At 45.1% G+C, this 25,569-nt stretch overlaps 1 protein-coding gene across 8 annotated transcripts in view; it reads left to right on the top strand.

Moving 5' to 3' along the window:
• sbf1 (SET binding factor 1) overlaps window positions 1-25,569 on the top strand; it is a 198,636-nt gene that overhangs the window by 125,027 nt on the left and 48,040 nt on the right. For all 8 annotated transcript variants that reach the window (XM_038811644.1, XM_038811641.1, XM_038811642.1 and 5 more), the window contains 10 exons: window positions 7,194-7,307; window positions 8,384-8,512; window positions 10,341-10,439; window positions 10,887-11,091; window positions 11,269-11,381; window positions 12,269-12,418; window positions 12,737-12,805; window positions 13,946-14,104; window positions 24,268-24,527; window positions 25,038-25,210. In XM_038811644.1, the coding sequence (XP_038667572.1) occupies window positions 7,194-7,307; window positions 8,384-8,512; window positions 10,341-10,439; window positions 10,887-11,091; window positions 11,269-11,381; window positions 12,269-12,418; window positions 12,737-12,805; window positions 13,946-14,104; window positions 24,268-24,527; window positions 25,038-25,210 (1,471 nt within the window). The remainder of the gene's footprint in view (window positions 1-7,193; window positions 7,308-8,383; window positions 8,513-10,340; window positions 10,440-10,886; window positions 11,092-11,268; window positions 11,382-12,268; window positions 12,419-12,736; window positions 12,806-13,945; window positions 14,105-24,267; window positions 24,528-25,037; window positions 25,211-25,569) is intronic.

Below are 25,569 nucleotides of genomic sequence, written 5' to 3'. Positions count from 1 at the left end.
CGCCGGCATTACCCGCCGGCATTGCACACTGGGGGAGAAACCAACACCCTCCACTAACTTTGCACAAAAATAACGCATTAACTGGAAGGATCAAAACCAACTCCTAAAAGCAGGAGCCACCCTGTGTGAGACCGATCAGCTCATGGCCGCCACCGGAAGTGGCTCCTTTCCGGAATAAACAGTAACTCTACAATTGCAGTGAGTCCATGTGAGTAAGCAGCAGCCCTGTCCAGTTATAATGGGTGACCCTCAACTTGAATAAACAGCAACCATGTACAGTTGAAGATCAACCCTTACTCTGCTGACTAAATAGTGACTCTGCAATGGTTAATCTTGATGTTGCTAAATAAACATAAATTGTACTTTACATTGCAAGTTGATAGGTCATCAGTGTAATGTGGTCAACATTCTCGGTCTGACAAGTTGCTCCCCCTTATCTCCACAAATGTTACCTGATATGGGTGTTTTGGTTAATAATTCAGATTTCTGGGGCAGCACGGTGGCACAGTGGGTTAGCCCTGCTGCCTCATGGTGTTGAGGTCCCAGGTTCGATCCCGGCTCTGGGTCACTGTCCGTGTAGAGTTTGCACATTCGCCCCGTGTTTGCGTGGGTTTCGCCCTCACAACCCAAAAGATGTTTGGGTTTTCGTCAGTATTCACTCAGGAAAAAGATAATGTTGTGGAGGAGAATGCTGAGACCCAGGCTATTAGAATAGATGGCATTGAGGTGCGTAGGGAAGAAGTGTTGGCAATTCTGGACAAGGTGAAAATAGATAAGTCCCTGGGGCCTGATGGGATTTATCCTAGGATTCTCCTGGAAGCCAGGGAAGAGATTGCTGAGCCTTTGGCTTTGATTTTTAGGTCATCATTGGCTACAGGAATAGTGCCAGAGGACTGGAGGATAGCAAATGTGGTCCCTTTGTTCAAGAAGGGGAGTAGAGATAACCCCGGTAACTATAGGCCGGTGAGCCTAACGTCTGTGGTGGGTAAAGTCTTGGAGAAGATTATAAAAGATACGATTTATAATCATCTAGATAGGAATAATATGATTAGGGATAGTCAGCATGGTTTTGTGAAGGGTAGGTCATGCCTCACGAACCTTATCGAGTTCTTTGAGAAGGTGACTGAACAGTTAGACGAGGGTAGAGCAGTTGATGTGGTGTATATGGATTTCAGTAAAGCGTTTGATAAGGTTCCCCACGGTCGGCTATTGCAGAAAATACGGAGGCTGGGGATTGAGGGTGATTTAGAGATGTGGATCAGAAATTGGCCAGTTGAAAGAAGACAGAGAGTGGTAGTGGATGGGAAATGTTCAGAATGGAGTTCAGTTACGAGTGGCGTACCACAAGGATCTGTTCTGGGGCCGTTGCTGTTTGTCATTTTTATAAATGACCTAGAGGAGGGCGCAGAAGGATGGGTGAGTAAATTTGCAGACGACACTAAAGTCGGTGGAGTTGTAGACAGTGCGGAAGGATGTTGCAGGTTACAGAGGGACATAGATAAGCTGCAGAGCTGGGCTGAGAGGTGGCAAATGGAGTTTAATGTGGAGAAGTGTGAGGTGATTCACTTTGGAAAGAATAACAGGAATATGGAATATTTGGCTAATGGTAAAATTCTTGGTAGTGTGGATGAGCAGAGGGATCTCGGTGTCCATGTACATAGATCCCTGAAAGTTGCCACCCAGGTTGATAGGGTTGTGAAGAAGGCCTATGGTGTGTTGGCCTTTATTGGTAGAGGGATTGAGTTCCGGAGCCATGAGGTCATGTTGCAGTTGTACAAAACTCTAGTACGGCCGCATTTGGAGTATTGCGTACAGTTCTGGTCGCCTCATTATAGGAAGGACGTGGAAGCTTTGGAACGGGTGTAGAGGAGATTTACCAGGATGTTGCCTGGTATGGAGGGAAAATCTTATGAGGAAAGGCTGATGGACTTGAGGTTGTTTTCGTTAGAGAGAAGAAGGTTAAGAGGTGACTTAATAGAGGCATACAAAATGATCAGAGTGTTAGATAGGGTGGACAGCGAGAGCCTTCTCCCGCGGATGGAGGTGGCTAGCACGAGGGGACATAGCCTTAAATTGAGGGGTAATAGATATAGGACAGAGGTCAGAGGTGGGTTTTTTACGCAAAGAGTGGTGAGGCCGTGGAATGCCCTACCTGCAACAGTAGTGAAGTCGCCAACATTGAGGGCATTTAAAAGTTTATTGGATAAGCATATGGATGATAAGGGCATAGTGTAGGTTAGATGGCCTTTAGTTTTTTTCCATGTCGGTGCAACATCGAGGGCCGAAGGGCCTGTACTGCGCTGTATCGTTCTATGTTCTATGTGCAGGCTAGGTGGATTAGCCACACTAATTGCCCCTTAATTGGAAAAAATGAATTGGGTACTCTAAATTTTAAAAAAAAATTCAGATTTCTAAAATCTACAGTATTTTGCCTCTTCATTTACATTGTAGGCCAGTGAGAGGCACTAATCAAATCATTTTCCATCTGTAACCATATAAGTTAACCTTTATTATTCCAAATTCTGTAGAAATGCGAATAATATTAGGGGACTGAGGAGTGATGAGCATTAAGATCTTCCAGTGGAGAAGGCCCGCCACACCTGTGCTGAATCTCAGTTATCCATCTAGTCCCATTTACCTATCCTTTTCCATACCCTATTGATTTTGATCTTTTCCAAGCATTCACCTGGTTCCTTTTTTAAAGATTATGATTCTGCATACTCTAGTTTTCAGTTGAACATTCTATTTTTTTAACAGGCATCTGAATTTTAAAAAGCTCTGCTTCTTGCCTTTGTTGTAGTTTAGCAGTCAGTGGAAAAGGTGATTCTTGATTTAGTGTTATCAAGGCCGTTCAGCGTCATTAAAACTTCTAATTTACAGCAAGGTTAAGATGAGATTTGTTACAATATGTATCTTTCTAAATAACTAAAGCCTCTTCCCTGGTATCATCCTGTGCCTATCGTAAACTCTGTGATCATAATATCCTTCCTAAAGTATGGTGCCAAAACTGGACCAGTATTCTAACTGGGATCTAACCAATGATTGGCTTTATCTCTTTGCTTTTGCCCCCCACATCTCTATTTGTAAAACATAGGATCACAATGCTTTTATTTTACATCGTAATCAACTCCTCTTCCAACTTTGAAAAATTTACCTATCTGATACCTTGAGCCTCTCTTTCTCTACTACTTTTCAAGCTTTGCCATCTACAATCAACAGCTTGCATTTGTGGTAACTTGAGTTAAACTTGCATTTAATAAAGTAAAATGTCCCAAAGTGCTTCACAGGAAAGTTGACAAACAAAATGTGACACCACATCACTTGAGGGGATAGTAGGATAAATGATCAGCTTGGTCAAAGACATAAGTTAGAAAGGAGTGTTTTAAAGGATGAGTGAGAGGTATCGAGGTGGAGAAATTTAAGGAGGAACTCCAGAACTTATAGCCTAGTTGGCTGAAGGTATGACGTGTCTTTGGTGGAGCTGTGGCAATTGCACGCTCGCAAGAGGTCATAACTGGAGAAGAGCAGAAACTTTGGATGCTTTTAGGACTGAAGGAGATTGCATCAATAAGAAGGGACCAAAACCACGAAGGAAACATGGGGATGGGAATTTTAAAATTGATGCATTGCCAGACTGACAGCCACTGTGGGTCAACAAGCATGAGTGACGTGTAATCAGGATTCAGTGTGAGTTAGGATAAGGGCAGTACTGTTTTGTTGAGTTCAGTTTATGGAGGGTTAAAGGTGGGAGGCCAGCCAGAGAAGAGCATATTAGAGAAAACCTGCACCTCTTTTCCTTTACAATTAACCATATATTCTTTTTTTTTTATTGCTGCAAGATTTGACCTTCTACCCCCTCTACTCCATTCCAGATTATTTTAGTATATTGAGAAAGCCATTGGTTACAACACTGATGCTCAATGATGCATCCTACCATGGAACTCTGGGAGAAAACAATATTTGGAACTTAGTTGTGCTTTTTGAGTGCATGTCTATTTTCCTGACATCACTTGCTCCAAAGTGCTGTGCTGATCATCCTCTGAGTCATTCGGGATTGGCCACGCTAAATTGCCCCTTAATTGGGAAAACAAATCGAGTACTCTAAATTTAAAAAAAAAAATAGCAGTCTGTTGCTGTGCGGGCTGTTCATCGCTTCCACTGCTACCTTCTCCAGTACGCTCTCTGCGACAAACTTGTCAGCATCTGCAGGAACTGTGAAAAAGTGCACCCTGTCTTGATACGTGACCAAAGCTTGGCTGGGTACAACATTCCGAATCTAACGCTGTTTCTATACAGCGCGGCCTTCACTTTGTTAAATTCGGCCTGTGCTTGGTCAGGTCAACCCTAATGTCTTGATAGATCCGGATCTTGTGACCATTCCAGCAGTTTTTTTGGACGGCTGGCCCAGCACAGGATTCTTTCCTGGTGTTGGTACCGGTGCATTTGTGCAATTATCACCCTGGGCTGTTCCCCGGTTTTGGACTTTGGTCACAGCGACTGGTGGGCTCTTGTCGATTTCTGGCAGGTTGGGGAAACTGTCCCTTCCCACCAGGTTGTCCAGCAATTGGACCACATAGTCTGTGGGGTTCCTATCTTCAATCCCCTCCGGTAGCCCCACGATTCGTAGGTTCTGCCGCCTTGACTGGCTCTCCTGATCCTCGATCTTTCCTCTCTGGCTGCCTTGTGTCGCGACCAGCCTTGCCACCTCCTTTTCTAGGGCGATGATCCGGTCGCTCTTGCTGCCCTTTCCAGATTTTTAATTGTTGCCTCCTTGGCCTCCAGTCGTTTTTTGGCTTTGTCCAGGGCCACCTGCATGGTCGCCAGAGCTTTGGCCACCGCACCCTTCACCGTAGCTTGTATGTCCGATTTTGTTTCTTCTTGGTGTTCCTTCAACTCTGTTGAGAGGAACGTCCTCCATCCATCCCATGGTGAGGGGGGGGGGGGGGGGGGGGGGGGGGGGGGGGGGATTCTCATGCGGCGGGTCAGTTCCCCTCACTCTGGCGAAGTCTGAGTTTCGCCACCTTGTGCGCTGGTCGGCTCAGCCGATTGCAGTTTTCCCAGGCTTTTTCCACTCGTCCTCTGGGCTGGCTGTCTTTCTTCGTTTTGTTAGAGATGTGGGAATGATTTGTATCGTCTGCAGGTGTTTTTCGAGCTAAAAGTGCCTGTTTTTCAGGTTTGCGGGAGGAGAGCCACCTGATGTGCGACTTCTCAGCACATCCCCATCACTGGAAGTTTATCAGTCTCGTTCTAATGATCAAATTAGGAGGTATTGGTATCAAAGAGGCAGTTCAGAAATTACAGAATGCATTAGACAAGATATGTAAGTCGGCCAAGCAATGGGAAATTAAATTGGATCCTGCTCATTGACAGGGAAAATGGACACCGTGTCCTCCTAAATGGTGCTTGATTAGCTAAATAATTTGAGACACAGAGAATCTTAATAAATACCCTCCATTGGTGGCGCAGTAGCACAGTGGTTAACACTGGGGCTTCACAGCACCAAGGTCCCAGGTTCGATTCCAGGCCGGGTCACTGTGCAGAGTCTGCACGTTCTCCCAGTGTCTGCGTGGGTTTCGTCCGAGTGCTCCGGTTTCCTCCCACAACTCCTGAAAGGTAAATCGGCAACGACTAGAAAAACTTAAGTTAATGAACAAATCATTTTTCAGGAATTATTTTGATTGGTGTTCCATAGCAAAAGCTGTTGGGTGAATTGGACGTTCTGAATTCTCCCTCTTGTGTACCCAAACAGGTGCCGGAGTGTGGCGACCAGGGGATTTTCACAGGAACTTCATTGCAGTCTTAATATAAGCCTACTTGTGACAATAATAAAGATTATTATTATCATCAATGTAGAGTAGCAATCAAGCAAGGATGTTGAACTCTGCAGCCAAACAGTACAATAAGTCAGAGCAAGTTGTGATCAAACTGTACTATGTTCTGAGCAGACCACATCTTGAGTACTGTCTCCAGTTACAAGAGAGAATCAAGTGCTGGAGATGTGGAGGGGGAGATCCGGGGGCACATCTGAGGAGTAAAATGTCTGAACTATCGGTAACGGCTAGAAAAACTTAAGCTAATGCAGAAATTATTTCTCAGGAATTATTTTGATTGGCGTTCCATAGCAGAAGCAGAATCTTTACAATTGGATGTCAGCTCGAAATGGTGCTTAATATGTTGAAATTGTTTTCCTAGTAACTAAACAATTAATTTATTAACTTGTCTGGGTAATTAGAAAATACACCCAACCAATTACTGTCAGAAATCCTTTAATCTCTCTCTATACAATGAGATTAAAAGAAAGAGAGACTAACGCCTAAAAGTGAGTCTTGCTTTTGGAAACAGGATGTTGAACTATAAGGTAGTGAAAAATCTACAGGGTAAAAACATTCTCCCTTTGGCTGTAAGATAGGATGTGGTAGAGCTCTTCTGTTTACGTCAAATAAGTTGATCTCTCTTGCCATGCAACATAATGTGTTCATGTTGTTTTAATGCAGCCATAAATTGTATTGGTTGAACTGGGGAATTTGTTTCTAAGTGTTACTCTGTTTAATCTATGTCAGAAAAAAACATTTTAAGATGCACTCTTATGACTGATTTGAGACCGGAAATGTGGTGAATGTAGCAGGCTTGGAAGGAACAGATGACTTTGGAGCTATGGTTCTGAAAACTTTCCACTACTGGGTGTTTTTCTCATCTCCAGGTCTGTTGTAGACTGATTGAGAGAGATTCATTGATTGCAGTGATTAGTGAACTCCTATTATTGTTACCCATGGCTGCCAGGATGATAGAAAGCAAACTAGATGTATCTTGGTCGGTCTTTATCTAGAAATTCTGATGTTTCGCTTGGTATAGAATATAAAGCAACTTCATGATTTGAACCAAACTCTGGCTCAGTGAAGTCAGTACACTCATTACCCATAGTGCGCTGAAAGATGTTGCATGGTCCTGATGATGCAAGTCATTTTTTCTTTTTTCTTGTGTTTACTTGATCCTGTGTGATAGAGCAATCTCCTCTCACCATGCATGGTACAGCTCCTCACAGAGTTTGAACAAATGGTTAATTAGCTCTTATCTGAAATTAGTTTCATGGTCAGCGCTCGGTGATTCTTACTGTAATTAAGCTTTAAAGATCTCTTGCATGTAACTAGTTCTCTGAAGTTAATATTCAAGCTAACTCAAGTGTGCTTTCCTAGGATAAGGAGATCCGTGCTGTCTTTCTGCGCTTGTTTGCACAGCTGTTACAAGGTTATCGGTGGTGTCTGCAAATTATCCGCATCCATCCGGAGCCAGTCATTCGTTTTCACAAGGTATGGAGGGTACATCGAGAGGCAAAAAATAATATATGGTGGAAAGGTATGGAATGCAGGCAGGAGGGATCATAGTGCATGAGGTACAGAGCGTGTACAGAATAGTGATCAGACTGTGTGTACCGGCAGGGGTGATTGCACAGTACAGGAAGTGTACAAACAAATGTGATCAAACTGCACACACTGCAGGGGCAATTGCAATGTACAGGGCGTGTTTTGACTGTGGTTGGGCTGCACAGGGTGTGTTCTGGCAGGGATAATTGCGCGGCACAGGGCGTGTTCTGACAAGGGGTCGGCAGGAATAACTGCATGAAACTGAGAGTGTACTGGCAGAAGCAGTTGCACAGTACAGGGACTTTACTGGTAGGGGTGATCAGACAGAATGGAGTATATCAGTGCAGGGGTGATCGCGCAATAGAGAATACTGGTGCAGGGGCAATTGAATAGTGCTAGGAGTGTATTGGCGGGGGTAATTGCACAATAGAGGGAGTGTACAGCAGGAGCTTTGGCACAGTACGGGACGTGTACTGGCAGTGGCAATGGCACAGTTCTGGGAGTATACCGGCAGTGGTGATGGCACTGTTCAGGCCGTGTACTGGCAGGGGTGACAGCACAGAATAGGGAGCTTGCCGATGGGGCAATGATGCAGTACAGGGGGCATACTGGTAGGGGTGATTGCACAGTGTAGGGCTTGTATTGCAGGGATAATGGGTGCAGTGGGGAGTGTACAAGTCACAATACAGGGGCAATCACGCAGTTCAGGGAGTGTACCAGTAGGGGTGAGTGCACAGAAGAGCACTGGCACAGGTGCAATGGCACAGTACAGGGAGCGTACTCATGGAAGGACAGTTGCATAATGCAGAGTGTGTACCAGTTCGGAGATAATCACACAGTACATGGAGTGTACCAGTAGGTGCGATATCACAGCAGTCAATGGCCATGAAGGTTGTATTGGTTATTTTGGAATTACTATAATTTTCAAGGCTTGAAGGTAAAAGTGACCAACGTTTCTGGCACTGGTTAATGTTTAATGGGATTGTTGGAAACTCATGGATTGTTTTACTCTGCCGGTATAGGTGGCCTTTTTGGCCCAACGAGGGTTAGTAGATGATGACTTTTTGACCAAAGTTCTCGAAGGAATGGCCTTTGCACGATTCGTATCAGAAAGAGGTTCACCATATCGACCATGTGACTTGTTTGATGAGGTAACTCTTAATTGATCTTTTCAAATATGTTCTAAGAATGTTGACCTTCGATGCAGATCATTGCTGCCTGATTATGTGACATGATCATAATAATTCTATTGACCTCAATTTATCAAGGTAAACCAGTTTAGAAATGCCTGTCCAATGACTAATGCAACAAGATTACAAATAATTTTAATAGCTGCCAAGGGTATAACACACAGGCTGCTGCAATTTTTAAACATGTGTCGTACTTGTCAATAAAACACTGATGCAAGAGGTTTGTGGAGACAGAAAAAAAGAACATATGAAATAAGAGCAGGAGTAGGCCATTTGACCCCTGGGTAAGCCTGCACTGCCATTCAATAAGATCTTTGCTAATCTGACTGTCGCCTTGACTTTACTTTCCTACCTTCCCCCATAATCCTTGACTCTTATGTCGATCAAAAATCTGTCTATCTCAGCCGTGAATATATTCCATTACTCAGCCTCCACTGGTCTCTGAGTTAGAGAATTCCAAAGATTAATGACAGTATGACAGAAGAAATAATATAATCTTTATTATTGTCACAAGTAGGCCTACATTATCACTGCAATGAAGTTACTGGGAAATTCCCTAGTCGCACTCCGGCACCTGTTCGGGTACACGGAGAATTCAGAATGTCCAATTCATCTAATGAGCACGTCTTTGGGACTTGTGGGAGGAAACTGGAGTACCCGGAGAAAACCCACTCAGACACACAGGAGAACGTGCAGATCTGCAGAGACAATGACCCAAGCAGGAATCAAACCTGGGACCCTGGCGCTGTGAAGCAACAGTGCCAACCAATGTGCTGTCGTCCTGCCCTCCTCATCTCCATCTTAAAAGGGAACTGCCTTATTTTTGAACCAGTTCTAGATTCCCTGGAAGTCTTAAATTATTATTATTATTATTTGGAAGTCTTAATTAGAGACAGAATATTGGGCATGTCCAAAACAAAGTAATACAAGAGCAGGGATGTCCTTCTGAGGCTGGATAAGGCTCTCGTCAGATCCTATTTGGAGTATTGTGAGAACCTTTGGCCGCCATAGCTAAGGAAGGATGTGCTGGCTTTGGAAAGGGTCCAGAGGAGGTTCACAAGAATGATCCCTGGAATGAAGAGCTTGTCATATGAGGAGTGGTTGAGGACTCTGGGTCTGTACGCGTTGCAGTTTAGAAGGATGAAGGGGGATCTTATTGAAACTTACAGGATACTGTGAGGCCTGGATAGAGTGGCTGTGGGGAGGATGTTTCCACAGTAGGAAAAAGTAGAACCAGAGGGCACAACCTCAGACTGAAGGGACGATCATTTAAAACCGAGATGAGGAGAAATTTCTTCATCCAGAGGGTGGTGAATCTGTGGAACTTTTTGCTGCAGAAGCCTGTGGAGGTCAAATCACTTTTGAGTGTTTTTAAGACAGAAATAGATAGGTTCTTGATTAATAAGGGGATCAAGGGTTATGCGGAGAAGGCAAAAGAATTGGGAGGGTGACCTTACCTGAATCCCCACTGGAGATTGACCATGACATATCTTGCCAACATATGAAAGGGCAAAGCTGCAAGGCTTCCCACTGGCATGAGAGAGAAAATATTTCCGTAACTCCCACCCTCACCATGTATGGACATATGAAATATTGACACTCCCTCATTGAAGTGTGAGGAGGCAGCCTTGCCTGACTCCCTGATGGCAGGTGAGAAGGTAACCTTGGTCAGAAGCAGTCTCCTGTGTTAGTCCCAGGTCTCTGATATGGTGCTACATTTGTATCTGATGTTAGATTCTGATTCTGAAGAATGGTGAAGATGGTAAATGCTTCCTTATTCTGTTTACAGCTGGTAGCAAATGAAATCGAGAGAATACGATTGGAGGAGGGAAATGCACAGAAAGTTCTGAAACACGTGAAAGAAATTTCAGAACAGCTTCACCGGAATGTATGTCCCCTAACTAAATCAATAACTTTGATAACAGCTCATCAGCACATGAGACCTTGGAATATACCCATGGTGAAATGGCCGAGAGGGCATGCTGATGGGAATTTGATAATTTCAGCATTTAATTGTGAACCTTTTGCCTGCTCAGATGTGGTTCTTGTAATTAAAAATTGGGATTTGCATCAGTTTTTTTAAGACTGTTGGGAAGGAAGTGGAGTTCACCCTTTTAGCTGCAGGTCTGTTTATCCATTGATGCATGAAGAGCTTGACAGAAGTTTTCTTTGCAGATTTTTGTATTTCTAAATAGATGGGTAGCTGCAGAATACAGAAATTCTTTTGGTTTGGTTTACACTTGAGATTCCAGAGTAAGTGAAAGCAGAAGTGAAGGGCGAGTGGCACCGGCTGAGATATTCTCAGGTCTTCATCCCTATTCTGTTGTTCTAACAGGAAAACCCTTACCCAGCAGTTGCTATGCACAAAATACATAAACCAAAGGAGGGCTCCCATCTGCGGGTGCAGCAGAGCACCTTCCCTCACCTGGATGAGGGGACAGTGCAATGGATCATCGACCAGGCCACTGCCAAATTGAAGAACGCCCCACCTGCAGTTAAAGCTGAGATGAAATGTGTGGCTCCTATGGGACCTCCAAGTGGTGAGTTTACTGTGTAGTTCATCTCACTGTGATGGCTTGAAGCTATTCTTGGTGTGTGTATATACAAAGATAATTTGGGCACAGGGAGCACAATATTGACATTTGCTGAGGGTGGGGTGAAAGCTGGTAGGTTTCACGGAACTGAATATTTCCTTAAAGAATTTTTCTTCTTTAAAGCTACTATGATCGATCAAAATGGTATCGTCCTCGCCAACAGTGCTCGAAGGTTAGAGGTTGTCAGGAATTGTATAACCTACATATTTGAAAACAAAATGTTAGAAGCCAAAAAGGTAAATTTATACTCTGTTATTCAATTGTGTTATCACATTGTTGGATAATTGTGTTGTGATGTCTAATGATTCTTAGTTGCTACTTGAAATGGCACTGATACATCGCACTTCTACTCATTTGTACATTTTGCCTGTAAATAACTGTGAAACAGCTGATGCAATCGTAAGATTGGTGCTGAAGTACATTAAATAGATAGTGTAGAGAGAGTTTTACTCTGATCTATTCTATCCTGTAACTGCCCTGGGAGTATTTGATGACAACCACTGTGCCACCGTGCCACCCTCTCATTATGATTTCTGAGTATCCTACTTACAGTCTTCTCGGTAGCAATTTTCCCATGATAGATTTTAGGCTAACTGGCCTATATTTTCCTGCTTTCTTCCCTCCGCCTTTCTTGAATAAAGGTGTTACATTTGCTATTTGTGGCCTTTCCAGAATCTAAGGAATTTTGGAAGATTATGATCAATGTCTCTATGACCTCTGCGGTCACTACTTTTGATGATGATTGTTTTAAGACCCTCGCTCCCTTTCACTTCATTTTTAATCATATTTGGGAAGTTAGACGTCTCCTACAATGAAGGCGGACACAAAATACCTATTTAACACTTCTGTCGTTCTCTTGTTTTCCATGAATAATTCCTTGTGTAATTGCTCTATCTAATCGTGTGCCTGTCCTGGAAATATTTGATGAAACATTGCAGAGGCAACTTTACTCTATATCTCACCCATGTTATTTTGATGGTGAAAAACAATTGAGAATCTGAGTTCATTCTGGAATAGCTTAGAGAGGCAGCTTTGTCCATATAGCTGGGAGCAGTTGCTTAACGATTGGGTATTATGAATTTTCTTCCCGCAGTTGATTTATAAATCTGTTGTATTTATACAGCTGCTGCCTGCCATGTTAAGAGCCCTGAAGGGTCGTGCTGCTCGGCAGTGTCTCACCCAGGAGCTGAATTCACACGTTCTGCAAAATCGAGCTGTTCTTGATCATCAGCAGTTCGACTACATTGTCCGAATGATGAACAGTGCACTGCAGGTATTATGGTGACCAATCTTGTTCACAAATAACTGCGCGTGACTGATCTTTCCACTTCGCCACTCTCCCATCCTGCCGTTCATGTTTCCCCAATTCCCCCAGCTTCATCTTTCTCTCATCCCTCCGGCTCTTCGCTCCCCCCCCACCACCCCCATAAGTGTTGGATTGAGGGAGGATGAGGTTACCACCATACCCCTTTTGTGAGGTAACGGTAGGTCAAATACCCTGGAAGGGGAAGGAAGGAAGTTCACAGCATTTCTGTGGGGTCAGTCAGTGTTGCAAAAATAGTGACCTGAATCAAGTTTTTTATTGTTGCAGGATTGCACACCGTTGGATGAACATTTAGTTGCTGCAGCTCTACTCCCATTGGTTACAGCCTTCTGCAGGGTAAGTGTGTCTTCAGAAACATACACAAAAGCACTGAGCGACCTGTAGACAAACACAAATCGGCACAGAGAGACCTGCACAAAAGCACAGGGCAGCACAGATGGGTCTTCTGGCAAACCCAGGACAGCACTGAGAGGCCTGCACACACACATACACACACGCACAATAGCACCGAAAGACCCGCGTGCAAACACGGCAGCACAGAGAGGCCTGTGTGCAAACACAGGACAGCACAGAGAGACCTGTGTGCAAACACAGGACAGCACAGAGAGGCCTGTGTGCAAACACAGGACAGCACAGAGAGGCCTGTGTGCAAACACAGGACAGCACAGAGAGGCCTGTGTGCAAACACAGGACAGCACAGAGAGGCCTGTGTGCAAACACAGGACAGCACAGAGAGGCCTGTGTGCAAACACAGGACAGTACAGAGAGGCCTGTGTGCAAACACAGGACAGCACAGAGAGGCCTGTGTGCAAACACAGGACAGCACAGAGAGGCCTGTGGGAGACACAGGACGTGCAAACAGGGCAGCACAGAGAAACCTGTGCGTAAACACAGGACAGCACCGACAGGCATGCGAGAAAACGCAGGATAGTACAGAAAGTCCTGTGGACAAACAAAAGACAGCACCGAGAATCTTGCATGCAAACATGGGCGTCACAGAGACCTGCAAATAAACAGAGGACAGCATAGAGAGACCTGTATGCAAACGCAGGACAGCACAAACACCTACACGCAAACAAGGAACGGCTCAGAGATACCCGCATGCAAACACGGGACGGCACAGAGAGACACACACGCAAACACGGGTTGGCACAAGAAACGCTCTCGCAAACACGGGACGACACCAAGACTCCCGCATGCAAACACAGGACGACACCGAAACACCCGCATGCAAACACGGGACGGCACAGAGACACCCGCACGCAATCATGGGGCGGCATCGAGACACAGGGTTGTGCGGGGAGACTGGCGGGCGGACCCTGGACTGCACGGGGAACAGGACGCAGCAAGCAGATCTGTTATGATCTGCTGATAGTGATCACTTGCAGCTCTGTTTACTTTTCCAACCAGCGACTGCGGCTTAGCACTTTTCTCTGTTAGATATACCGTGTAAACAGATAACTTCAATGTTTGCAGAAACTGGGCTCTGGTGTCACACAGTTTGCATACAGCTGTGTACAGGAACACCTGGTGTGGACCAGTCTCCAGTTCTGGGAGGCCATGTTTTACAGCGATGTACAGAACCATATCCGTGCGTTGTACTTGGAAGTTGATGTTGACCATCCCTCAGAAACTGTAAGTAATGGTTTGGTCACTGATTCCGTCATAAACTGCTGTTAATAATTTCCCGATGAGCGCACACTGTGACCACTTTGCTAACAACACTATCCCCTATATGCTAAACATAGCCTAACCAGGGTTTGTGTTATCCCTTTAATTTTGCAGTCTGGCCATCTTCATAAAACATGTCTGTATTCATCTCAAGTTATTCATGTTCAGCACACTGTAGAGTGTAGTCACATGCAGTGAAACTCAAGCCTGTGCTCGCGGCCAATCCTGGACAGTGACATCTCAGCCTGTGGTATATTTACATTTGAAAGTAATGTGGTTCAATCAGCAATTAGAGTCTTAAATCTAAACAAAGATATGAGGGGCAAATTTATTATGGTAGATTGGGAAACTATATTAAAGGATGTGGCAGTAGAGAGGCAATGGATAACATTTAAAGAATGAATACATTGCTTCAACGCACAAAAACCCAGCCAGGAAAATGTTCTAATTGTAACTAATGAAACAAATCAAGGGTTGCATTAGATCAAAGAAAGAGGCGTGTAAAGTTGCCGAAACAAGAGTAAGCCTGAGGATTGGAGGCATACATAGAAAATAGAAGCAGGCGTAGGCCATTTAGCCCTTCGAGCCTGCTCCACCATTCATTATGATCATGGCTGATCATCAAATTCAATACCCTCATCCCGCCTTACCCCATAATCCCTTGATCCCTTTAACCCCAAGAGCCAAATCTAAATCCTTCTTGAAAGCATACAATGTTTTGGCCCCACTACTTTCTGTGCGAGTGAATTCCAGAGATTCATCGCTTTCTGGGTGAAGACATTTCTCTTCACCTCAGTCCTAAAAGGTTTATCCCTTATCCTCAAACTATGACCCCTAGTTCTGGACTCCCCCACCACCGGGATCTTTCTTTGTGAATCTACCCTATCTAATCCTGTTAGAATTTTTAAAGGTTTTATGAGATCCCCTCTCTCTTCTAAACTCCAATGAATATAACCCTAACCGACTTGGTCTCTCCTCACGTGACAGTTCCACCATCCTAGGAATCAGCTTGGTAAACCTTTGCTGCACTCCCTCCACCCTTCCTTAAGAGAAGGACACCAAAACTGAACATTTTTTTTTTTTAAATCCCTTATTGTCACGAGTAGGCTTCAATGAAGTTACTGTGAAAAGCCCCTAGTCGCCACATTCCGGCGCCTGTCCGGGGAGGCTGGTACGGGAATTGAACCGTGCTGCTGACCTGCTTGAAAAGCCAGCGATTTAGCCGAGTGAGCTAAACCAGCCCATAATATCCAAAGCCTTATACAATTGTAGGAAAACATCTCTATTCCTATACTCACGTTGTCTTGCTATGACGGCCAACATACCATTTGACTTTCTTTTTCCTTTTTAAAAAATAAATAAATTTAGAGTACCCAATTCATTTTTCTTTTCCAATTAAGGGGTAATTTAGCGTGGCCAATCCTAGCCTGCACATCTTTGGGTTGTGGGGTGAAACCCACGCAAACACGGGGAGAATGTGCAAACTCCACACGGACTGTGACCCAGAGCCGGGTTCGAACCTGGGACCTGGGCGCCGTGAAGCAGCAGGGCTAACCCACTGCGCCACCGTGCTGCCCCCCATTTGCCTTCTTTACTGCCTGCTGTACCTGCGTGCTTACTTTCAGCGACTGATGCATGAGGACACCAAGCTCTCGCTGAGTATCCACCTCTCTCAATTTACACCCCTTCACCAGACACCATTTTAGAATTCTGTAAAAAGGACAGCCGAGTAAAATATTAAGAAAAGGAAAATAGAATGAGAGTAAACAAGGGAGAAACATAAATTGGATTATAAAATCTTCTGCAGATATGGAAAAGGAAGAATTTAGCAAAAACAAATGAGGGTCCATTACAAGCGAATGTAATGAAAGTGGTGAATGTATAATGGGGAATAAGGAAGGGGCTGAGAAACTAAATAAATACTCTGTGTCCGTCTTCATGGAGGAAACTACTAAAAGCCTCCCAAAAATAATTAAGAATCGAGGAACTAGCGTGGATAAGCAACTGCAGGATATTAGTATTAGTTTTTAAATAGTGCAAAAGGAATTTATGGGATTTGATGTAAATAAATCCCTTTGACCTGATGATCTGCATTGCAGGGTGTTGAAAGAGGTGGTTGAAGAGATGGTAGATGCGTTGATGGTCATTTTAAAAATCTTATAGACTCCAGACTGGTTTCTGCAGTTTGCACGGTGGCAAATTTAAGAAAGGAGGCAGAGAGAAAATGGGAAACTGCAGATCTGTTAGCCTAGCATCAGTCGGAGGGTAAATGCTAGAATCTATAGTAAGGACGTGATAATGGGACATTTAGAAAACAATGGTCGAGGCAACATGGATTTAAGAAAGGATTTCTTTGTAACAAAGCTGTTGGGAGTTTTTTGAGGATATAACTAGCAGAATTGATAAAGGGAGAACCTTTGGGTGTAAATCCCACGCAAGAGGTTAATAAACAAAATTGGAGCACATGGAATGTGAGGATTGTACCAGCATGGATTAAGAACTGCCTAACTGACAGTATGAATAAGTGGGTCAATTTCAGGTTGGCAGACCATGATGAGTGGAACACCATCGGGATCCGTGCTTGGGCCCCAGCTATACACAATCTATATCCATAATTTGGATGTTGAGATTAAATACACACAATACTTCAGGGGTATTCTGTCATCACAAATCTGGAAGTAGTAGTTGGAGAGGCTAAATGAATGGCAAAAAGTTATGATGTGGAGATGCCGGCGTTGAACTGGGGTGAGCACAGTACGAAGTCTTACAACGCCAAGTTAAAATCCAACAGGTTTGTTTCGAATCACTAGCTTTGAGGAAGGCAGATTCACCTGAGGAAGGAGCAGTGATCCGAAAGCTAGTGATTCGAAACAAACCTGTTGGACTTTAACCTGGTGTTGTAAGACTTAATGGGCAAAAAAGTTGGGAGAGGGTGCACAATGTGGAGAAATGTAAGTTTATCCACTTTGGTAGAAAAAACAGAAATAAAGTATTTCTTAAGTAGTGAAAGGATGGGAAATGTTCACTTTCAAAAGGACCTTGGGTAGCCTTGTTCATGAGTCACTGAAAGCTAACATGCAGAGGCAGCAAGGCAAATGGTACGTTAGCCTTGACCACATTTGAAGTATTTTATGTGTGCTACTTTGCATTGTGTTATATTAACAAAGATGCATCAAGCAATTAGGGGGCAAATAGTATGCTGGCCTTTGTTACAAGGGGATTTGAGTACAGGAGTAGAGAGATGTCTTGCTGCAATTGCATAGCACCTTGGTGAGAATACCCCTGGAGTATTGTGTGCAATTTGATCTGTTTATCTGAGGAGGAATATATTTGCCAAAAAGGGAGTGCAACAGAGGTTCACCCAGTGGCGTGCAGAGGGGGAGGCCGACGGTGCGCTGGCCCCGGGCATCGATTGGATGGGGGCAGCAGCGTGAAGAGAAGGGAGCACGCACCGCGGTCGGCCAGAGCGCACCGCGGGCGGCCGGAGCGCACCTGCGCACCGCGGGCAGCCGGAGCGCGCCTGCGCACCGCGGTCGGCCGGAGCGCACCTGCGCACCGCGGGCGGCCGGAGCGCGCCTGCGCACCGCAGTCGGCCGGCGCGCACCTGCGCACCGCGGTCGGCCGGAGCGCGCCTGCGCACCGCGGTCGACCGGAGCGCGCCTGCACGCCTGGTGAACAAAAAGGGCGCGAAATCTCCCGAATCAACGGCAATCAATGCCACCATGGGTGAGTTTTATTTATTCTTTATCTTTATCTTTTGATCCATTTTTAAACTCTTCTCTGCACCCTCTCTATAGTTGTCAATTTACTAAACTGTCGTGCCCAGAATTTGACATTTGGGCCAGGGGCACTCATTTGGGACAGAACCAGTATTTTATGAAGATTCATCATGGCCTCTTAACTTTTGCCCTCTTACCCTTTATACTTAAAGCCCAGGGTCCTATAAATGGGAGATTCTCAGAGACAGGGGCAGCACGGTAACATGGCGGTTAGCATAAATGCTTCACAGCTCCAGGGTCCCAGGTCGGTTCCCGGCTGGGTCACTGTCTGTGCGGAGTCTGCACGTCCTCCCGTGTGTGCGTGGGTTTCCTCCGGGTGCTCCGGTTTCCTCCCACAGTCCAAAGATGTGCGGTTTAGGTGGATTGGCCATGCTAAATTGCCCGTAGTGTCCTAAAAAAGTAAGGTTAAGGGGGGGGGGGCTGTTGGGTTACGGGTATAGGGTGGATACGTGGGTTTGAGTAGGGTGATCATTGCTCGGCACAACATCGAGGGCTGAAGGGCCTGTTCTGTGCTGTACTGGTCTATGTTCTATGTTCTACTTGACTGCAAGCTGCTGGAGCTCGGATCTTGAACAAAGCTTTATATCTGGATTTGGGGACCCTTTATGCACTGGCATAGTGCACAAACAGGCCCCACATGACCAGGGTTTTGTGAAGAAGAAGGGATCTGGAAATGTGTCGACTGTGAAAATTATATTTGTGGAAATTGGGTGAAGTAATGCCGTTGTTTGATGAGACTTGGTGCTAAAGCTTTAGAGAAATGAAGATGGAATTTGATTTGAAGAAGTTCAACGTTTTGAAGGATATTGTGGCTGAAATGAATGTGATACGTGCTGAATGGGCTGACTGAGAAATGTGTGAGATATGTCTTTGTATCTGCTATGTGTAATTTATCGGTCATATTATTGCAATTTTCCTGTTAATTCATGTTTAATTTACGTTGATTTTGGTGTGATTGCTAATATAAAAGTGAAGTTTTGTATATTGGTCTTAGTTGGGTTGTTTGTAGTTTGTTTCCACAAGGGTCATAACAGTATTTCCATGACGTTGCTGCTCTTATCCTTCTCCATGGGGGTTGCAGAGGAGGGAGGCACAACTTTCGAGACATAACATCTCACCCATTGCTGCAAAGCAAAATGACTGAAGAAGAGAACAATATCCCTAGAATCCCAGCGCTAAGGGGAAATTGACTAACTCTTACAGCGCAATTTAGCCTCAGGCAGCCGTCCTATACCTTAGAGATGACCTAGAGGCAGCTTGGGGCCTGTCGTGAAGGTGAGTGAGTGCCTTTAAATTTGCTTACCTTTCACCGGGAGCAGGGTTTGAGGGAATATCAGGTAAGCTCTTCGTTTCTTTTTCTTCTTGTTTTTTTTAAATCTAGAGGTGATGTCAGGGAAGGCAGTACAATGCTTCTCCTGCAGAATGTTTGAGGTGAGGGACGCCGTCAGTGTCCCTGCTGATTTCATCTGTGGGAAGTGCACCCAACTCCAGCTCCTCAAAAACCGTGTTAGGGACCTGGAGCTTCAACTGGATGAACTTCGGATCATTCGGGAGGCAGAGGGGGTCATAGATAGGAGCTTCAGGGAAGTAGTTACACCAAAGACTGGAGATAGATGGGTAACTGTAAGAGGGACTGGGAAGAAGCAGTCTGTGCAGGGACCCTAAGCCATAGGGTACGGACCTCTGGCACGGAGTCTGTCCCTGTTGCTCAGAAGGGAAGGGGGGAAAGGAGTAGAACATTAGTAATTGGGGACTCAATAGTCAGGGGCACAGATAGGAGATTTTGTGGGAGCGAGAGAGACTCACGTTTGGTATGTTGCCTCCCAGGTGCAAGGGTACGTGATGTCTCGGATCGTGTTTTCCGGGTCCTTAAGGGGGAGGGGGAGCAGCCCCAAGTCGTAGTCCACATTGGCACTAACGACATAGGTAGGAAAGGGGACAAGGATGTCAGGCAGGCCTTTAGGGAGCTAGGATGGAAGCTCAGAGCGAGAACAAACAGAGTTATTATCTCTGGGTTGTTGCCCGTGCCACATGATAGTGAGATGAGGAATAGGGAGAGAGAGCAATTAAACACGTGGCTACAGGGATGATGCAGGCGGGAGGGATTCAGATTTCTGGATAACTGGGGCTCTTTCTGGGGAAGGTGGGACCTCTATAGACAGGATGGTCTACATCTGAACCTGAGGGGCACCAATATCCTGGGGGGAGATTTGTTAGTGCTCTTTGGGGGGGTTTAAACTAATTCAGCAGGGGCATGGGAACCTGGATTGTAGTTTTGGGGTACGGGAGATTGAGAGTATAGAGGTCAGGAGCACAGATTTGACTTCGCAGGAGGGTGCCAGTGTTCAGGTAGGTGGTTTGAAGTATGTCTACTTCAATGCCAGGAGTATACGAAATAAGGTAGGGGAACTGGCAGCATGGATTGGTACCTGGGACTTTGATGTTGTGGCCATTTCAGAGACATGGATAGAGCAGTGACAGGAATGGTTGTTGCAGGTTCTGGGGTTTAGGTGTTTTAGTAAGGTCAGAGAAGGGGGCAAAAGAGGGGGAGGTGTGGCGCTGCTTGTCAAGGACAGTATTACAGTGGCGGAAAGGATGCTAGATGGGGACTCTTCTTCTGAGGTAATATGGGCTGAGGTTAGAAACAGGAAAGGAGAGGTCACCCTGTTGGGAGTTTTCTATAGGCCACCTAATAGTTCTAGGGATGTAGAGGAAAGGATGGCGAAGATGATTCTGGAAAAGAGCGAAAGTAACAGGGTAGTTGTTATGGGAGACTTTAACTTTCCAAATATTGACTGGAAATTATATAGTTCGAGTACATTAGATGGGTCGTTCTTTGTACAATGTGTGCAGGAGGGTTTCCTGACACAATATGTTGACAGGCCAACAAGAGGCGAGGCCACATTGGATTTGGTTTTGGGTAATGAACCAGGCCAGGTGTTAGATCTGGAGGTAGGTGAGCACTTTGGAAACAGTGACCACAATTTGGTGACCTTTACGTTAGTGATGGAAAGGGATAAGTATACCCCGCAGGGCAAGAGTTATAGCTGGGGGAAGGGCAATTATGATGCCATTAGACATGACTTAGGATGTGTAGGTTGGAGAAGTAGGCTGCAAGGGTTGGGCACACTGGATATGTGGAGCTTGTTCAAGGAACAGCTATTGCATGTTCTTGATAAGTACGTACCAGTCAGGCAGGGAGGAAGGGGTCGAGCGAGGGAACCGTAGTTTACCAAAGAAGTGGAATCTCTTGTTAAGAGGAAGAAGGAGGCCTATGTGAAGATGAGGCGTGAAGTTTCAGTTGGGGCGCTTGATAGTTACAAGGAAGCGAGGAAGGATCTAAAGAGAGAGCTAAGACGAGCAAGGAGGGGACATGAGAAGTCTTTGGCAGGTAGGATCAAGGAAAACCCAAAAGCTTTCTATAGGTATGTCAGGAATAAAAGAATGACTAGGGTAAGAGTAGGGCCAGTCAAGGACAGTGGTGGGAAGTTGTGTGTGGAGGCTGAGGAGATAAGCGAGATACTAAATGAATACTTTTCGTCAGTATTCACTCAGGAAAAAGATAATATTGTGGAGGAGAATGCTGAGACCCAGGCTATTAGAATAGATGGCATTGAGGTGCGTAGGGAAGAAGTGTTGGCAATTCTGGACAAGGTGAAAATAGATAAGTCCCCGGGGCCTGATGGGATTTATCCTAGAATTCTCTGGGAAGCCAGGGAAGAGATTGCTGAGCCTTTGGCTTTGATTTTTAGGTCATCATTGGCTACAGGAATAGTGCCAGAGGACTGGAGGATAGCAAATGTGGTCCCTTTGTTCAAGAAGGGGAGTAGAGATAACCCCGGTAACTATAGGCCAGTGAGCCTAACGTCTGTGGTGGGTAAAGTCTTGGAGAGGATTATAAAAGATACAATTTATAATCATCTAGATAGGAATAATATGATTAGGGATGGTCAGCATGGTTTTGTGAAGGGTAGGTCATGCCTCACAAACCTTATCGAGTTCTTTGAGAAGGTGACTGAACAGGTAGACGAGGGTAGAGCAGTTGATGTGGTGTATTGGATTTCAGTAAAGCGTTTGATAAGGTTCCCCACGGTCGGCTATTGCAGAAAATACAGAGGCTGGGGATTGAGGGTGATTTAGAGATGTGGATCAGAAATTGGCTAGTTGAAAGAAGACAGAGAGTGGTAATTGATGGGAAATGTTCAGAATGGAGTTCAGTTACGAGTGGCGTACCACAAGGATCTGTTCTGGGGCCGTTGCTGTTTGTCATTTTTATAAATGACCTAGAGGAGGGCGCAGAAGGATGGGTGAGTAAATTTGCAGACGACACTAAAGTCGGTGGAGTTGTAGACAGTGCGGAAGGATGTTGCAGGTTACAGAGGGACATAGATAAGCTGCAGAGCTGGGCTGAGGTGGCAAATGGAGTTTAATGTGGAGAAGTGTGAGGTGATTCACTTTGGAAAGAATAACAGGAATGCGGAATATTTGGCTAATGGTAAAATTCTTGGTAGTGTTAATGAGCAGAGGGCTCTCGGTGTCCATGTACATAGATCCCTGAAAGTTGCCACCCAGGTTGATAGGGTTGTGAAGAAGGCCTATGGTGTGTTGGCCTTTATTGGTAGAGGGATTGAGTTCCGGAGCCATGAGGTCATGTTGCAGTTGTACAAAACTCTAGTACGGCCGCGTTTGGAGTATTGCGCACAGTTCTGGTCGCCTCATTATAGGAAGGACGTGGAAGCTTTGGAACGGGTGCAGAGGAGATTTACCAGGATGTTGCCTGGTATGGAGGGAAAATCTTATGAGGAAAGGCTGATGGACTTGAGGTTGTTTTCGTTAGAGAGAAGAAGGTTAAGAGGTGACTTAATAGAGGCATACAAAATGATCAGAGGGTTAGATAGGGTGGACAGCGAGAGCCTTCTCCCGCGGATGGAGGTGGCTAGCACGAGGGGACATAGCCTTAAATTGAGGGGTAATAGATATAGGACAGAGGTCAGAGGTGGGTTTTTTACGCAAAGAGTGGTGAGGCCGTGGAATGCACTACCTGCAACAGTAGTGAACTCGCCAACATTGAGGGCATTTAAAAGTTTATTGGATGAGGGCATAGTGTAGGTTAGATGGCCTTTTGTTTTTTTCCATGTCGGTGCAACATCGAGGGCCGAAGGGCCTGTACTGCGCTGTATCGTTCTATGTTCTAAAGATAAAGAGGTCAGTGAATAGCTCTAGAACGTGTGCAACTACGTTTTCTATAGGTTTTTTGGTGATATTTAATAAAATATTTACGTGGGGCTTTGGGTCATACAATCAAGATTTGCCCCGGGCATCACCAGACCTCTGCACGCCACTGGGTTCACCAGATTAACCTGGGATGGTAGGATTGTTTTATGCTGAAAGAATGGGAAGACTAGGTCTGTAATTTCTAGAATTGTGAAGAATGAGGGATGATCTTATTGAAACGGACGTGCCAAATGTTTCAGGGTGTGACGAGGCGGATGTAGATGAGGTGTTTCCCTGGCTGGTGAGTCCAAAACCAGGGGACATAATCTCAGGATAAAGGGCAGGCTATTTAAAATTGAAATGAGGAGGAATTTCTTCATGCAGAAAATGGTTAATATTCGGAATTCTCTACCCCGGAAGCTCAATCATTGAGCATGTTCAAGACAGAAATCGATTGATTTCTGGAGACGAATGCCATTGAAGGATATGGAGACACTACGGGAAAGTGTCATTGAGGTAGGGCGGCATTGGCGCAGTGGTTTTAAATAGCATTTAAACAGTTATATGGGAAATCTGGGTGTAGAGGGATATGGGTCAAATGCAAGCAATTGGGAATAACTTAGTGGAAAAACTGGGCTGCATGGACAAGTTGGGCCGAAGGGCCTGTTTTCATGCTGTAAACGTCTATGACTAGGTAGATGATCAGGCATGATCTAATTGAATGGTGGAGCAGGCTCAGAGGGCTGAATGGCCCACTCCTGTTCCTGTGATAGATTTCTGCACATTAAAAGCATAAAGGGACATGGGGATAGACCAGGAAAATGGTGTTGAAATAGAAGATCAGCCATGATCCCATTGAATTGTGGAAGGGCTTCAAGCGCTGAATGGCCTACTCCTATTTCTTATGTTCTGTGCCAACGGTCACATAATGAAACTCCAGCCTGTGTGAGCAGTAGACAGTGAAACACCAGCATTTGCTGGCATTCACTCACAAAAGGTGAAACACCAGACCAAGGGCAAGGATATTAATATCAGTTGAAAGTGTTATGTAGTTACTTATATGTATGGTATGTTCCATAGTGAAATGTTGCACAGACTGGTGTTGCGAGCGTTCTGCCCATTGTGTTTTCAAAGGGTTGTGACAACATCGAGAAGCAACAGAGATCAGCACTGGAAGTGGCAGCAGAACAATTACGCATGTGGCCAACCCGCAGCAAAGAGAAGCAGCAAGAACTGATTGATAAAGAGGAGAGCATAGTGTATAGTCAGGCCATTCATTATGGCAATCGTCTCACCTACCTGCTCTTGCCACTCGATACCAGCAAGAACCGCCTGCTGCGCAGTACAGCTGTTGGAGACTTGGAAAGTGTGAGCAACAGCTTTGTAACAAACAGGTCAGGACCAACATCACTCACTTTATCATTGTTTCTTGGTGGTCATAGATGATGAAACCCCAACCGTGGCAAATGGTCACTCGCATTGAAACTCCAGCCTGTTAGCTGTCACACTCAGACACAGTGAAAGCCCTGCCTGTGCACTCAGTCACTCAGATGCTGAAACCCCAGACTGTGCTAGTAGCTATAGGCAATGGAACCTCAACCAGTACTAATGGTAACTCAGACCGTGAAACACCAACCTCCAGTGGAGGTTAGACACTGACTGAGATATCCCAGTCTACAAAGGTAGAGTGGAAAAATAATCTTAGGATTCAGTGTAAAACTCTACTGAAACACATTGTGCATAACAAGGCATGTGTAATGCTTAAGATTTTCCGTGTGTGCTCTGCTCTTTGAAGGTTATGTTGGGCTTGTATTGGGTGATCTTGTTTTCTAACTGTAATTTCTGATTTGAGATATCAAGCAGAATTCCATGCTCTGCCCTGATTGACCCTTTCTGTGCTATAGTATTGCAGGCAGTATGGCCGAGAGCTATGATACTGAAAGTGGGTTTGAGGATGCAGAGACTTCTGATGTGGCAAATTCAGTGGTTCGATTCATCAACAGATTTGTGGACAAAGTCTGCACAGAGAGCGGTGTCAGTAATGACCATTTGAAAGCACTTCACACCAATTTACCAGGTAAACTGAGATTTACTGTCTGGCACATTTTGCCACCTCCTTGTGGAGAAGGCTCAGGCTCATGGATGCTGCATAGCTGTGTAAAGACAGTCACCTAAAGCCCTCACATTATCCAGCAATAAGCTGGCATTATCTGAGAAAGTGCCTCAGTTTAGTGCTGATGGGACAGCGAAGAGGGGAATTATTCTGCATGTAACCCATACTGTGCCAACTCTGGGAATGTTTGATGGGACTTTGTAGATGAGCAATCACTTATCTAAAGAGAAAATGCTGGAAATATTCAGGTCAAGCAACTTCTGTAGCGAAAGAAACATAATTAATGTTTCAAGTTGATGGCTCTTTCAGATTTCCAGCATCTG

Source organism: Scyliorhinus canicula, chromosome 11 (genome assembly GCF_902713615.1).
Source record: "Scyliorhinus canicula chromosome 11, sScyCan1.1, whole genome shotgun sequence".
Taxonomy (NCBI): Eukaryota; Metazoa; Chordata; class Chondrichthyes; order Carcharhiniformes; family Scyliorhinidae; genus Scyliorhinus; species Scyliorhinus canicula.
The sequence above is the reverse complement of the archived record's forward strand: the minus strand, read 5'-3'. Positions and strand labels throughout refer to the sequence as shown.